The sequence below is a fragment of the Mus musculus genome, chromosome 10, assembly GCF_000001635.26.
Source record: "Mus musculus strain C57BL/6J chromosome 10, GRCm38.p6 C57BL/6J".
NCBI classification, from domain to species: domain Eukaryota; kingdom Metazoa; phylum Chordata; class Mammalia; order Rodentia; family Muridae; genus Mus; species Mus musculus.
Genome location: NC_000076.6, coordinates 106,791,607 through 106,804,993, shown reverse-complemented (window position 1 = coordinate 106,804,993; position 13,387 = coordinate 106,791,607). Strand labels below are relative to the sequence as shown.

The following is a 13,387-nucleotide window of genomic DNA, read 5'->3' as shown; positions in this document are numbered from 1 at the left end:
ACGAGCCAGGCCTCTGTTGTCTGTCTTGCTCTCCACATTCTTATCTTCTAAGTTTCCACAGAACATCTCACCAAGCTTTGAAAGGTCAATGGCTTTTCTCTTTCAAAGTTCCAAGCCCTTCCATAATCTTTCCCAAAATACATGGTTGTGTCTGTCACAGCAGTACCTCACTATCCTGGTACCAATTTCTCTCCTAGTTAAGGTTAGTTAATATTGCTGTGCTCAAACAACATGATCAAGATGAGTTGCATACAAAAGGGTTTCTTTGACTTACATATCCACATCTTAGTCAATCACTAAAGGAAGTCAGGAGAGTAACTCAAGCAGGGCTGGATGCTGGAGGCAGGAGCTAATGCACAGGCCATTAGGAACATTAGCACTTACTGGCTTGCTAAACATGGCGTTCCAGGCTTTTGTTTGTTGGTTTTTCTGTTACTGCCCACCTCCCCTCTCCTGCAACTGCCCTCACATTCTCACTCTCATTAGGAAATAGCAGGCTTCTAAGAAATAACAACCAAACATGACAAAGTTAGACACACGGTACCCCAATAAGAGGAAAGAGTCCCAAGAACAGGCAAAGGAGTCAGAGCATGACCCATTGTTACTCAGGAATCCCATAAAAATACTAAGCTAATAGACGTAATATATATCCAGAAGACCTGGTGCAGATCTGTGTAGGTCCCATGTCAGTCGTTCTAAGCTCATATGAGCCTTGCTTAGTTAATTTTGTGAATCTTGTTTTCATAGTGTCCTACATCCCCTCTGACTCTTACCATCTTTCTGCCTCAGGATTTCCTGAGCTTAGAGTGGAGGGATTTGATGATGAACTCCAAGTTAGACTCTCTCTGTATAATGTCTGTCATCCTTCTTTCTTATAGAACACAGGACAAACAGCCAAGGAATGGCACCAACCACAATGGCTTGGGACCTTTGTTACAATCACTAATTAAGAAAATGCCTTACAGGTTTGCCTACAGCCTGACCTTAAGGAGGATCTCTTCTTTCAGATGATTTTAGCTTCTTTCAAGTTGACATAAAGTTATCTAGCATAAGGCTCATACTGAAGGCTATTGAAGTGGTTTTATAAACCATGGTTGTACACTGCGAATCTCAAGCACATGGAACTATCTCTTCAACTGTCAAAAAAAACAAAAAATGAATATATAATCACAATGTTTAAAAAGTTTTATTTATATTTCTGCGAAAAGAATGAACAGAAGTACAAAGGTTTTGAAGTCACCAGTTTCTCAGCTTCTTCCATATGTATACCTGGAGCTATAAGGTCAGTTAGTTTTAGTCATAATGTTTTTGTATACTGTGTGTAAAGTATATGCTTGGATTATTCAAATGCTGATTTTCTGCCCTTATATCTCATTTCAACCTGGACAGGGCATTGTAATACTTATACTTATCTCCTGTCTCAAGTTGTGTAAACAATTCTTAGCCTCATCAATAAATGTTGATCACCCAATGCCTGGAGAGAATAGAGAATAGGCATGACAACCACCAGCCAGAGGAAAGAGATGAGAGAGAGAGAGAGAGAGAGAGAGAGAGAGAGAGAGAGAGAGAGATTCAAATCAGCGAGGGAGGAGGATGGAGAAATAGGAGCCATGAGGAAGGGGTCCCGAGGCAGATCATGGAAACACACTTGAAGCCCAAAGAGCCAGGTCAATATTAACTATACAAATATCATGGGATGGGCCTGGGAGGTAGCCAGATTAGCATAGAAAAGAAAAGGTAAATCATTTTACTGCTCAGCTATTGAGGTGCAGTTTTAAATTAATCTTGTTTATGTGCATGGATATTTTGGGGAGTAACACAAGGTAAAGAAATTCAGTCACCAGATTAAATTATTGCTACATTTATATTAAAGATATTGCATTTAGAGTTAGTGACAAAATCCAATTGTATAGAATTATTCTTCCTATTTCAGAAGATGCAACCTGTGAATTAATCTGATAAAAACTATCTATAGTTTAGCAGAAAAATCATGGAGCTGTGTGCTGTCTAATAATGAGAAATAATGAGTAAGTCTTATGAATTATGAATAATATATCATGAGACAACCTTGTCACACAAGAAATACAGCTTAGTTACACACCAGTAGTTGATATGCTCACTACGTACTATAGCTGGCATATATCATCATTTATGCGATCTCTCATTAATTGGGGCATCATTTTGTTGCTGCTAACAGCAAATGCATGCAGATACATGTGGATGTGTATATATGTATGTTAAAAATAGACAAGCATTTACGTTATTTATTCCTGAAAACGTATTTCTTGTATTTCTTCTATTTGAAGTCCAGTAGCACAAATGTTGTTATGTATTTTTGCTATTATAGATACCTAAGTAAAGATTATTATATACATTCAATTTTCATAACCAACTCTATGTGACTCTATAATTTTTGAAGAAAGGTCTATTCCCGATAACATCAGGTAAACAAATCAATGATGGCAAATTTTATGTTCCTCTCCTTAATATTCTTCTAAATACAAATACCTTGTTCTAAAAAGAATATGTGGTACACTTACTGACTTAACTGAAGAATGGGTAAATTTTTTTTTACTTTAATCTCATATATAGCTTGTGAAATTGTCATAAATCATTTATTATTAATATTCAGCTTAAGATTTCACGTAAACACATGGAATATTTCTAAATGTTGGTTTTAAATAAAGACCTGTCCAGTTGCCAACAATCAGATACGAAGGACGCCTCTGGAAACTCCTCTGACAAACTGAGTGTCCCTGACACTTGAAGGAAGACTGAAATTCCCATTCATCGGCTCTAACAGCATCAGTGAGCATGTGCCTACTTTAAAATTCAGCAGGAATTTAATGCTATTTGCTGTCATTCTGTCACTACGTTCTTAATCTCTGGGTTTTAGAACCTCTTGGCACTTGCAATTACACCAGTTTAGCTACCTGATTCATGTGGTCCTAAGGAGCTTAATGTCCAAAAATATAACAGGTTACAGCAAACTAGTAGATTCTCTTGAGTTTTAAGCCTAGCTTATGCAAATATTTAAGTAATTTTTGTCTAATTTAAGACCCACTTATAATTTATATTCCCTGTCTTATGCTAGAAACACAGGAACCATCTTTGGATTGTGGCCAAATAGACCACTGATATCCTTTTTCTGCATCTAAACTATATTGCAAAGAAAAACGGCTTCTTTCTAAAGGCGAATGAATGGTTGGATGGATTAATGAATGAAACTGGATAGAGATCAATGACTTCCTGTATTTAATTTCACAATATTATCAGAAGTATGAATAAGATTATTGAGAAAAGAAAAAGAAATTAATTTCTAAATCAAAAAGATCACCAAGAGCATTTTTATTAACACGCTATGACACCATTGCATACACTAACAAGATTTTGCTGAAAGGACCCAGATATAGCTCTCTCTTGTGAGACTATGCCGGGGCCTAGCAAACACAGAAGTGGATGATCACAGTCAGCTATTGGATGGATCACAGGGCCCCCAATGGAGGAGCTAGAGAAATTACCCAAGGAACTAAAGGGATCTGCAACCCTATAGGTGGAACAACATTATGAACTAACCAGTACCCCGGAGCTCTTAACTCTAGCTGCATATGTATCAAAAGATGGCCTAGTCGGGCATCACTGCAAAGAGAGGCCCATTGGACTTGCAAACTTTATATGCCCCAGTACAGGGGAACGCCAGGGCCAAAAAGGGGGAGTGGGTGGGTAGGGGATTGGGGGGGTGGGTATGGGGGACCTTTGGGATAGCATTGAAAATGTAAACGAGGAAAATACCTAATAAAAAAAAAGAAGAAAAAAAAGAACACTTATAAACTAAAATGTAGTGCCTTTAAAAAAGTACCATGCAAAATACTTTATATGTAGTTCAAATTATATATTTTATGTACTTTTAATATATAAATTAAATTGTACATATACTCAAATGAACAGCAATTAATAAAATGTCACATGTATGTAATTACTACAAATCAAACACACTAAAATTTAAAATAAACAATCTTCAAACAAATAAAATGTCTCATTAAAACACTGTGCACATACTATAGCTTTTTCATTACATTATTTTATCTTATCAAATGAATCAAGAAGTAAGCATATGCATTTAAATTATGTGCATCATACCTTTTCATGAACTTTCTGGCCTGCTTCCATTCCTTCAAGATGCTCTGACTCCGTGGACCCCTCACTTGATACCATTTTCCTTTGAATATGAACATTTTGCTCACGCAAGGCAACAATCTGAAAAATAAAAGAATGCTTTCTTTAAAGGATAATTTACATTAATGTAGCTAATGGCTAATGAAGGTGGCTAAATGATTGAAATGCAGGTATTAGATTTACCTGTATTATTATATCAAAAATGCTGTTATATAATTTAGGTTGGCATTTTGAATAACACTTTGGCAAATTCAAAACATTACTCTTTGAAATTTAAAGTCACTGCAAATTTTATCTAAAGAATATATTTTCCTGTTTGACACACTCTTATTGCCCTGCTAGAGTTCTGAGCACATCCATGAAAGGTTAGTGGCTATCGCAAGCACCCTACAGGGAAAAGATCTTCCACAAAGAAGAGGGACAATAGGGTCTCTATAGTACAACAGCCTGCTGCTTACTAAAACTCTTAAGCAATTTTGAAAAAAATGAAGAATACAGTTTCCATTGATGCATAGTCACTAATTGCAAAAAATTGCTTTTAAGTTGTGTTGTTATAAAAATTCTTGTGTGTACTTTCAAATCATACAAAAAGTATATGTAAAAATATACACTGAAAAATAATTAATTATAGTTCCATTTATTTAATCTACAGAGATAGCCTGTAGCAAATCCATGAGCAGGACTTACATGACTTTATAGATGATCCATACTTATTTAAGTCTGACCCACAGTGGTTATTTCAATGGTCATTTCTCTTCCAAATTTGCTTAATTAAAAAATAAGTCAGCAATAAATTCTTGTGATTCTCAGCTCAACTTTATGGCATGATATTCTAACAAAGAAATAGATTCACAAACAGCTCCAAATGTGATCCAACTAATAAGCTGAGAATAAAATATTATTATCATCTTTTCAAATGTTTTAAAATATAACTACTTATTATATAAAATAAAAAATATACATGATAGTGATAGTATAACTTCACGAAATTTTATTTTATTTTTTTGAGGCTGAAGCGAGTTTATTTTTTTCCTAGTCTTCTTTTATACCATTCAAGGTATTTGCAAAAAAAAAAAAAAAAAGGGTCAGTTCTCAGAAGAAATACAACGTACTCAAACAAGGCAATAAACAAAGGGGATCTTTTTTATATTATGTTTATATGATATGACTAGATCCAGAACAAATTCATTTCTGTGATAGTTTTGTATGTTGTAAATACTGAATCCTACAACAGTATATAATATTAGAAGTCATTTGACCAAAGGATCACACAGAGCAAGAATCACCAAAGAAGAGGACAGCCAGAATCTGGGGGTTCGATGTATTACTTGTCAGTTCTTCAAGGGCTAGGACCTCCATGCTGTGTATATGAGTTTGCATGATCTTCCATTTGGTCTTTAACATGTGAGTGTAGCGTAGTATTGTCTTATGGAACACATTACTACATAACAAAGAACAATTATTTAAGTATTGTCTTATAGGGAAACAGTTATTACACTATTGATTTTTTAAATCTTTCTTAATTCATTTTACTATCCATAAAACGGTAAGAATCATTTTGCAAGAATGTATATACATGTGTCTGTGTTTGTGCTGTATACATACATATTCATGTGTATGTGTGTGTGTGTGTGTGTGTGTGTGTGTGTGCATTCATAGCTGAGTTTGAGCATTTTGAGGCCAGAGGTTGACATTGGGTGCATTACTTAATTTTCTCCACATTATCCATAGAAATCGTTTCTCACTGACCCTGGAACATATACGTTGGACTCTGCTGGTTAGACTGAGCTCCAGGGATCCATATGCTCCTGCCTACCTAACACTCAACCACAACTCAGGACCATAGTTCCTGGTGCAGGCTTTAACACTTTGGATTATGGGTGGACTTTGGGAATCCCAGTGCAAGTTCTCGTGCATGTTAATCAGGGACTTTACCAATGGAGCCATTTCCTTGGGTTTGAATTAATTTTGAATAATTTATTTTATATCGGGTTACTCTACTTTTCGAAATAAAAGTGACATTGTGTCCCCAATTTATTTTCACACATCTAAACTTCTAACAAGTTCTCTTCCATATTATCTTGATTACTCTTTAGAATCCTATGTTATGAAATATGATCATATTTACTCTCTGAAACTCCCTAAATTTCTCCCCAAATGGCCTGCTCTCAGATTTATCTTATCTTGCCTTGACATGTCTCTTCTTTCATTTTAGCTTTGTCATCCCTCTAGGTTCATCTGACCTGCTGCCATAAGTATGGACATGGGGGCATCCACCAGAGCAAGAAACTTACACTATTGGCAACAGATTCAATTTATGAAATTCTTAGGCAAATGAATGTATCTGGAGGATATCGTCCTGAGTGAGGTAACCCAATCACAAAAGAAGTCACTTGATATGCATTCACTGATAAGTGGATATTAGCCCAGAAACCTAGAATACTCAAGATACAATTTCCAAAACACAAAAAATCAAGAAGAAGGAAGACCAATGCATGGATACTTCATTCCTCCCTAGAATAGGGAACAAAATACCCATGGAAGGAGCTAAAGAGCAACATTTGGAGCTAGGATGAAAGGATGGACCAACCAGAGACTGCCCCACCTGGGGATCCATCCCATAATCAGCCACCAAACCCAGACACTATTGCATATGCCAGCAAGATTTTACTAAAAGGATCCTGATATATCTGTCTCGTGTGAGGCTACGCCAGAGTCAGGCAAATGCAGAAGTGGATGCTCACAGTCATCTATAGAATGGAACACAGGGCCCCCAATGGAGGAGCTAGAGAAAGTACCCAAGGAGCTAAAGGGGTCTGCAACCCTACAGGTGGAACAACAATATGAACTAATCAGTACCCCCAGAGCTCTTGTCACTAGCTGGATTTGTAGCAGAAGATAGCCTAGTCGACCATCATTGGGAAGAGAGGCCCCTTGGTCTTGCAAACTTTATATGCCCCAGTACAGGGGAATGCCAGGGCCAAGAAGTCGGAGTGAGTGGGTAGGGAAGAGTGTATAGAGGACTTTGGGGATAGCATTTAAAATGTAAATGAAGAAAATATCTAATAAAAATTCAAAAAAAAAAAAAAAAGAATGGATCAATGGGCTTGGAGAGATGGCGCAGGAATTCCTAGTGTTTGATACTCTTGAGGAAGACATAGACTCAATTTCAAGGACTCACACTGGACTCTTTAAAACAACCTATATCTCTAGTTCAAGGGTAATTGACTCCTTATTGTGGCTTCCATAGATAAGTGGCAGGCATGTGCTATACATATGTAAGTTCAAACACTCACACACATATAATATGAAAAACTCTAAAATCAAACTACAGTTTTAATTTCCAGTATTTGGGTTGATTACCATTTATTTAGCAAATCATATGAATTTCAAATATAACTTATGGCTTAAAACAACACCAAAAAAAAACTATATGAAAATGTAAAGAACAAGTAACTGGATGGGTGAATTAATTTTTTGTCGAAAACATTTTTTTATTTGAAAACTACCATACACATGAATGCAATACTACTCTCTTTTTAAATAATTAATCAATTAATTGATATTACATCCCAGTCATAGATTCCGTCTCATACAGCCTCTCCCTCCATCCCCCATCGTCTTCTCATCTGAGAATGGGGGAGTCATGTTCCCCTCCTGATGCCATCCCACCTAGACAAGTCAAGTCATTCCAGGACTAGGTGCATTCTGTCCTGCTGAGGTCAGGCAAAGCAGCCCAGTTAGGGGAACAGGATCCCCAGACAGGCTTCAGAGTCTGGGACAGCGCCAGCTTCAGTTTTTAAGGGACCTGCATGAAGATCAAGCTGTATTTCTGCTACCAATATCAGGACAGGACGGTTGCTAGGCCTAATCCTTGTATGATATTTGGTTGAAGGTTCAGTCTCTGGGAGCCCCAAGAGTTCCTATCCGCCCCCCTACTTCCCTCTATATTTCCCCCAACTCTTCTACAGGATTGCTTGAGCCCCTTCTAGTGTTTGGCTGTGAGCCTGTGTGTCTTTTTTAGTCAGCTGCAGTGTGAAGCCTCTCAGAGGACAGTTGTGTTAGGCTCCTGTCTGCAAGCACGACAGATTATCATTAATAGTGTCAGGGATTGCTATTGCCCTCAGGTTGGGTCTCAAGTTGGGTCAGCCATTGGTTAGCCGTTCCCCCAGTCTCTGCTCCATCTTTATCCATGCACTTCTTGTAAGTAGGACAAATTGTGGGCTGGAGATTTTTGTGGGTGGGAAGGATGACACTACTTTCAAATGTCATATATTTCAAGTTTTTCAAAAAATATACATAACTTTGTTTGATGTAAGTCAACATTTTCAACCGCTACCATGAAAATCCTGATTTTAGATAAATCAAAATGTTAAAATAAGACAAAGAATTTAAATAATTTCAATCAATAATTTTATAATTTTATTCTGTTCTGTTTCTGCAAATAACAAATTTCTATAGGGGGCTATGGGAGTGACCTTTTATCAAGTGATTTAATTATTGGAGTTAACAAAATGAGTCTTCCTTTTACATTAGAGAAAGCAAGACATTCTCTCCTACCAATTTAATTTTGGAGGCTCTACTCCCACTAACATGCCTTGAGGAGTGAAGACATTGCCTAAGAAATGTTTGTTGATTGAGATATTTCATGCATTTTAAAAAATTGCCCATTGCCTAAGAATTGGAGTTAAGAGATGACGAAGGAATCAACTAGAGACACACACCATAATGAAAATTAGCCAAAGCTTTCAAAACACTTCATGATTTCTCTCCCTCATAAGAACACTGTTGGAAGGAATGCTACTTTGGAATAACACTAAAGTAGGTCCATGCTACTCATTACTGAATACCACCATTCCTTCCAAACACAATGAATCCAATGGGAGGAAACACTTCTGTCAATCTCTCACTCCCTATCCATTTCTTGACAAGCTTCAGAAAATGCAGACTGCTCACTGGGTGCAAACACTATATTAAACTATATTTTAAATCAGTGATAATGGTATTGTTCACTTTCAATAAATGATTAACACTGAGTTTTCTTAGTGATAAATGGTATCACTGAATAGCCTATGGAAACTATAAGGAGAAAAATGTAGATTAAATGATTAGATGAGAAAAAAAATCTTCCCTTCTGAATGAGACTGATTCTTTATTACAGAGCTTTTGAGAGAAAGAGGACCAAGTACCTCTTTGACTTTCCTCTTCAGCCATGCAGGAATTAAATGCTCACCATACCAACTTGGAAGAAGAGAAAACCATGAAACACACAATCAGGGGCTGCTTGACCTTTGACCTTCTAGTTTTCAAATGTATTCAAATACATCTTACTGTTCATAAAATGGCCAATCTTACATTAGAACAGAGCAATGAAAGTAAGTTATATAGTAGTAGTAATTCCAAGAATGGGATGTGGTTATATAAATACCTGAACATGTGGGAGTAGTTTGGGTCTGGATAGAAGATGAAGAAAGGTGAGACTTTGAAGACTAGTTTAGAATAAAGCTTACACTATTGCAAATGAAACAGGCAAATTCCGGAGGTGCCAAAAGGAGAGGGTGATAGGGAGCCTAGATCTGAGACCACTTGAATCATCCGAATCCGAATGCTGGTGCTAATAAAGTCTCTGGTAAGGTAATTTTAATGAACTTCATTAAATAGGGAGCAAGGTGTTCATTATGAGGCAGATTAATAGGATTCTATCATGGTCCTAGTGCTTTGTAGAGTGAAAGTAAGGAACTCTGTGTTGATATTTCATGGAAGAAATTTCCAAGCGAAATATTCAGTGTGTGGCATGGTTCTCCTTGACTAAGTAAAAGGGAGATGAATTTTAGCATAACCCATAACCAAATGGTGAGAAATACAGTTGGAAGGCTTTTAGTGTGGCCAAAGTATCATAGATATTCTGGATGCTCCAGTATACAGAGTCATTTGTGCTCAGATCCCATCCTCAAGAGCTATTATACAACATACACAGTTCCTGAAAAAGTCACAGAGATGGTTGCCCCATGCCTTGATTATCTAGCCTTTATAGCAATGTGGCAGGGTGTGTGTCCAAGATAACACCCTCACATAGAGATTTAATGTTGTTTTTCATATTGGGTTTGAATTTACATAGGAAATTTTATTTTCGAATGGGAAACTTTCTAATCACCATGGCATTGTGAGTACAATTTACTTTTTTAAAATTTTCATAGGCTCACAGCCAGAGGAAAAATTTGCATTAGTATAAAATACATGTTTATGTTTCACATTTTCAATTACTAATATATTTATTTTAATACAGAGTTGTACTGGATAGATTATTCTTTTTTGTTTTATTATTTTTATTTATTCTTATCTCATACAATATATTATTACTATATTTCCCCAGTTCTCTCCTCCCACTCTTCTCTTTTCTTACCCCCATATCACTACTTCTTCATTTCCCTTTCTAAAACACCAGGCCTCCCAGGGCTATCGATTGAAAACATAATAAGATACAGTAAGCAGTCACTACAGTCTTTTGAGAAGAGGGGACCTCAATTAAGAAAATGCCTTCCTAAAATCAGGCTATAGAGAAGCATGTAGGGCATTTTTTTTTTTTTTTTTTTTTTTTTTTACACAGTAATTGATGGAAGAGGCCCAGCACATGGTGGGTGGTTCGTCCTCTGGGAAGAATTGTAGAAGGATTTTAAGCCAGCAACATGTCAAAAGGATCCCATCAAAAGACCTATATGATCCAGTCAGGAGGCAGACATGCCCTGGATTACAGTACTTTCTGGCTAGAATAGAGACAAACTTTTTGTATTCACATTTAATTCCTAACAATGAGATAAGGCCACTTTGTAGAGAGAAACAGCAGTTTTTGAAAGTGATTTCTAATTGAGGAGCAACCAAACTGATAAATCAGAGAAGGATTTGTTAGAATAAGTTAGAGATAGGATATGCATAACTCACACAGGAACATCACAAGAAAGAAAGGCTACTTAACAGTGGGAGAGAGAGAGAGAAAGGTGATGTGTGACTTGTATGTTGTATGGCAGTTTTACTGGAACAGTTTGATTCAAAGACAGATAGTACAAGATAGAACAAGTTTACACAGATAAAGACAGAATGAGTCAGAGAATGAGAGGGAACAAGAAGACTAGAATATTGTCAAAGTTAGTATGAGGCCAACGAAAGCAATTCAGGCAGAAGCAGAGAGAAACTGGATTGAATCAGTCAGCTTGGAAGATCAGATTGTATGGATTCTAGAAGCTTCCAGGCCTAGGTATAATTGAGGAAAGGGTCTAGGTTCAGCCCAAGCCATATATTCACACAGCTTCACTATGGCTCTTATCTCATCTTTTCATCTGAAGAAATAAAAGCTTCATTCACAAAGGCTAAGCAAGTCATGTGGTGAAAACCAGTATGTAACACCCCACCATAGGCTCTGTATTAGCTCCTGCCTTCAGGTTTCGGCCTTGTTTGAGTTCTCGTCCTTATTTCCTTCTATAATAAATAGTACTGTGAAAGTGTAAGCCAAATAAACTCTTTTCTCTCCAACTTGCTTTTTGGTCATGGAGTTTCATTATGTCAATAATAACCTAAGACAAGGGTCTCATAAACCTAAGCAGGCCTCCAAATAACTGGGTACCTGAGGGTGTTTGAACTCCTTAACCTCTTGCTTATGTGTGCCTAGAGCTGAGGTTTGCACTATGCACCACCATACCAAGTCTTACCTGGCAGTGGGAATCGAACCCAGGGTATTGGGTATGCTAGCAAACATTCTACTAACTAAGCCACATCCTCATCCCATCATCTGTATTCAGTTTATATGATACTTCCAGGAGGTATGGAATGAAGGTCTTCAAGACATATTGGAATGACTCATGATATTGGTTATATTGTAAAAACAATAATCTTGAATTGCATGGATTGTAGGACAACTTGAATAGTGCTATGATGTTAACATTTTTGTCAGCCCACAATACTTATGCTGAAGATTCACGATGAGAATATTAATTTATAAGCCTTTAGGAAGTGATCAAATGATGAAAATTCTGGAATCAAAAGTAGGATTGAAATTTTATCAGATGAGTTCAATGAAACAAGGTAGGCCATTTGTCCTCTCTGTGCCTTTTTACTGTGTGAGGGGAAAATGTTCCCAATCTCATTTGGAAACCAGACTGGCCTGTCTCTTCTTCCTTTTCCTTAACATCGTTCTCTTAGATTTTCCAGCCTCCAGAATCATGACGAACAAATCTTTATTCTTAATAAACTACCCAGGCTTGGGGATTTTGTTATGAGCTAAGAAAAGATATGAGTAGGAAAATGCTACTATTTATATTTTGCTCCACAGATTGAATCTACTTTGCTATATTGCCTCACATAGTCTTGCATTTTCAGTAAAGTATTAAAAAGCCATAGCTAATACTCAGTCTAGTTGTGGAAAAGAAGCATGACCCCACCACATACACACACAAACACACAAACACACAAGTTCTGACATCATCTCACTCTAGAATATTTTATAGATCATGTAGTTTAGACTCTTGTGTAGACAGATGTAAGGAACGTCTTCAAGATGTTATATAAATATAAGGCAATTATTTCATTCTGTCTCTAGATGGTGTTAAAGTATTTTCACGTGTATTTTAGATTGGGTTATCAATGCATTAAGCATGGTGTATTCGGTTTCTCAATTTGAAATAACTTTATATTAGATGAAAAAGTAAATTTCCAATAATATCTAAGAATTTAATTTTTCCATAGTTTTCTAAAAATAGCACAAGAAAGGCCATATATACGAATCTAACTTTTATTCGATTTTTCCATATTTATGACTTTGAAAATTTCATTTATAGGAGATATTAGTAAGATTTTTCCTTATTCATAAGGAAGACAAGTATGAATTTTTAAATGTAACTCTAGTTAAAATACATTCCTAATTTAAAACTACTAGCATTAATAGTAGCTACCATAAACTAAACATTATGTGTCATGTACAGGATATAAACATTTTAATAAATATATTCTTTAATAAACATATTCTTAGATTTCCTGTAGTGTTATAAGTTTAGAGTTTTATTTTTGCTAATAAGGAAACTTGTAGAGTATGAATGCAAAAGCATACATCTATTTTTAGAGTAAGCAATATATCATAGCTAATTTTCCAATCTGTATATAATTATTTCAAAGCCTGAACATTTTCTACATTATTTGTTCATGATGTTGAATAACTAATGGA

The 13,387-nt window shown here is 36.2% G+C and overlaps 1 protein-coding gene across 51 annotated transcripts in view; it reads right to left on the bottom strand.

Annotated features, from left to right (window-relative positions):
• Ppfia2 (protein tyrosine phosphatase, receptor type, f polypeptide (PTPRF), interacting protein (liprin), alpha 2) overlaps positions 1–13,387 on the bottom strand; it is a 463,969-nt gene that overhangs the window by 128,475 nt on the left and 322,107 nt on the right. For all 51 annotated transcript variants that reach the window (XM_030245137.1, XM_006513776.4, XM_006513780.4 and 48 more), the window contains one exon: positions 4,141–4,257. In XM_030245137.1, coding sequence (XP_030100997.1) covers positions 4,141–4,257 — 117 coding nt within the window. The remainder of the gene's footprint in view (positions 1–4,140; positions 4,258–13,387) is intronic.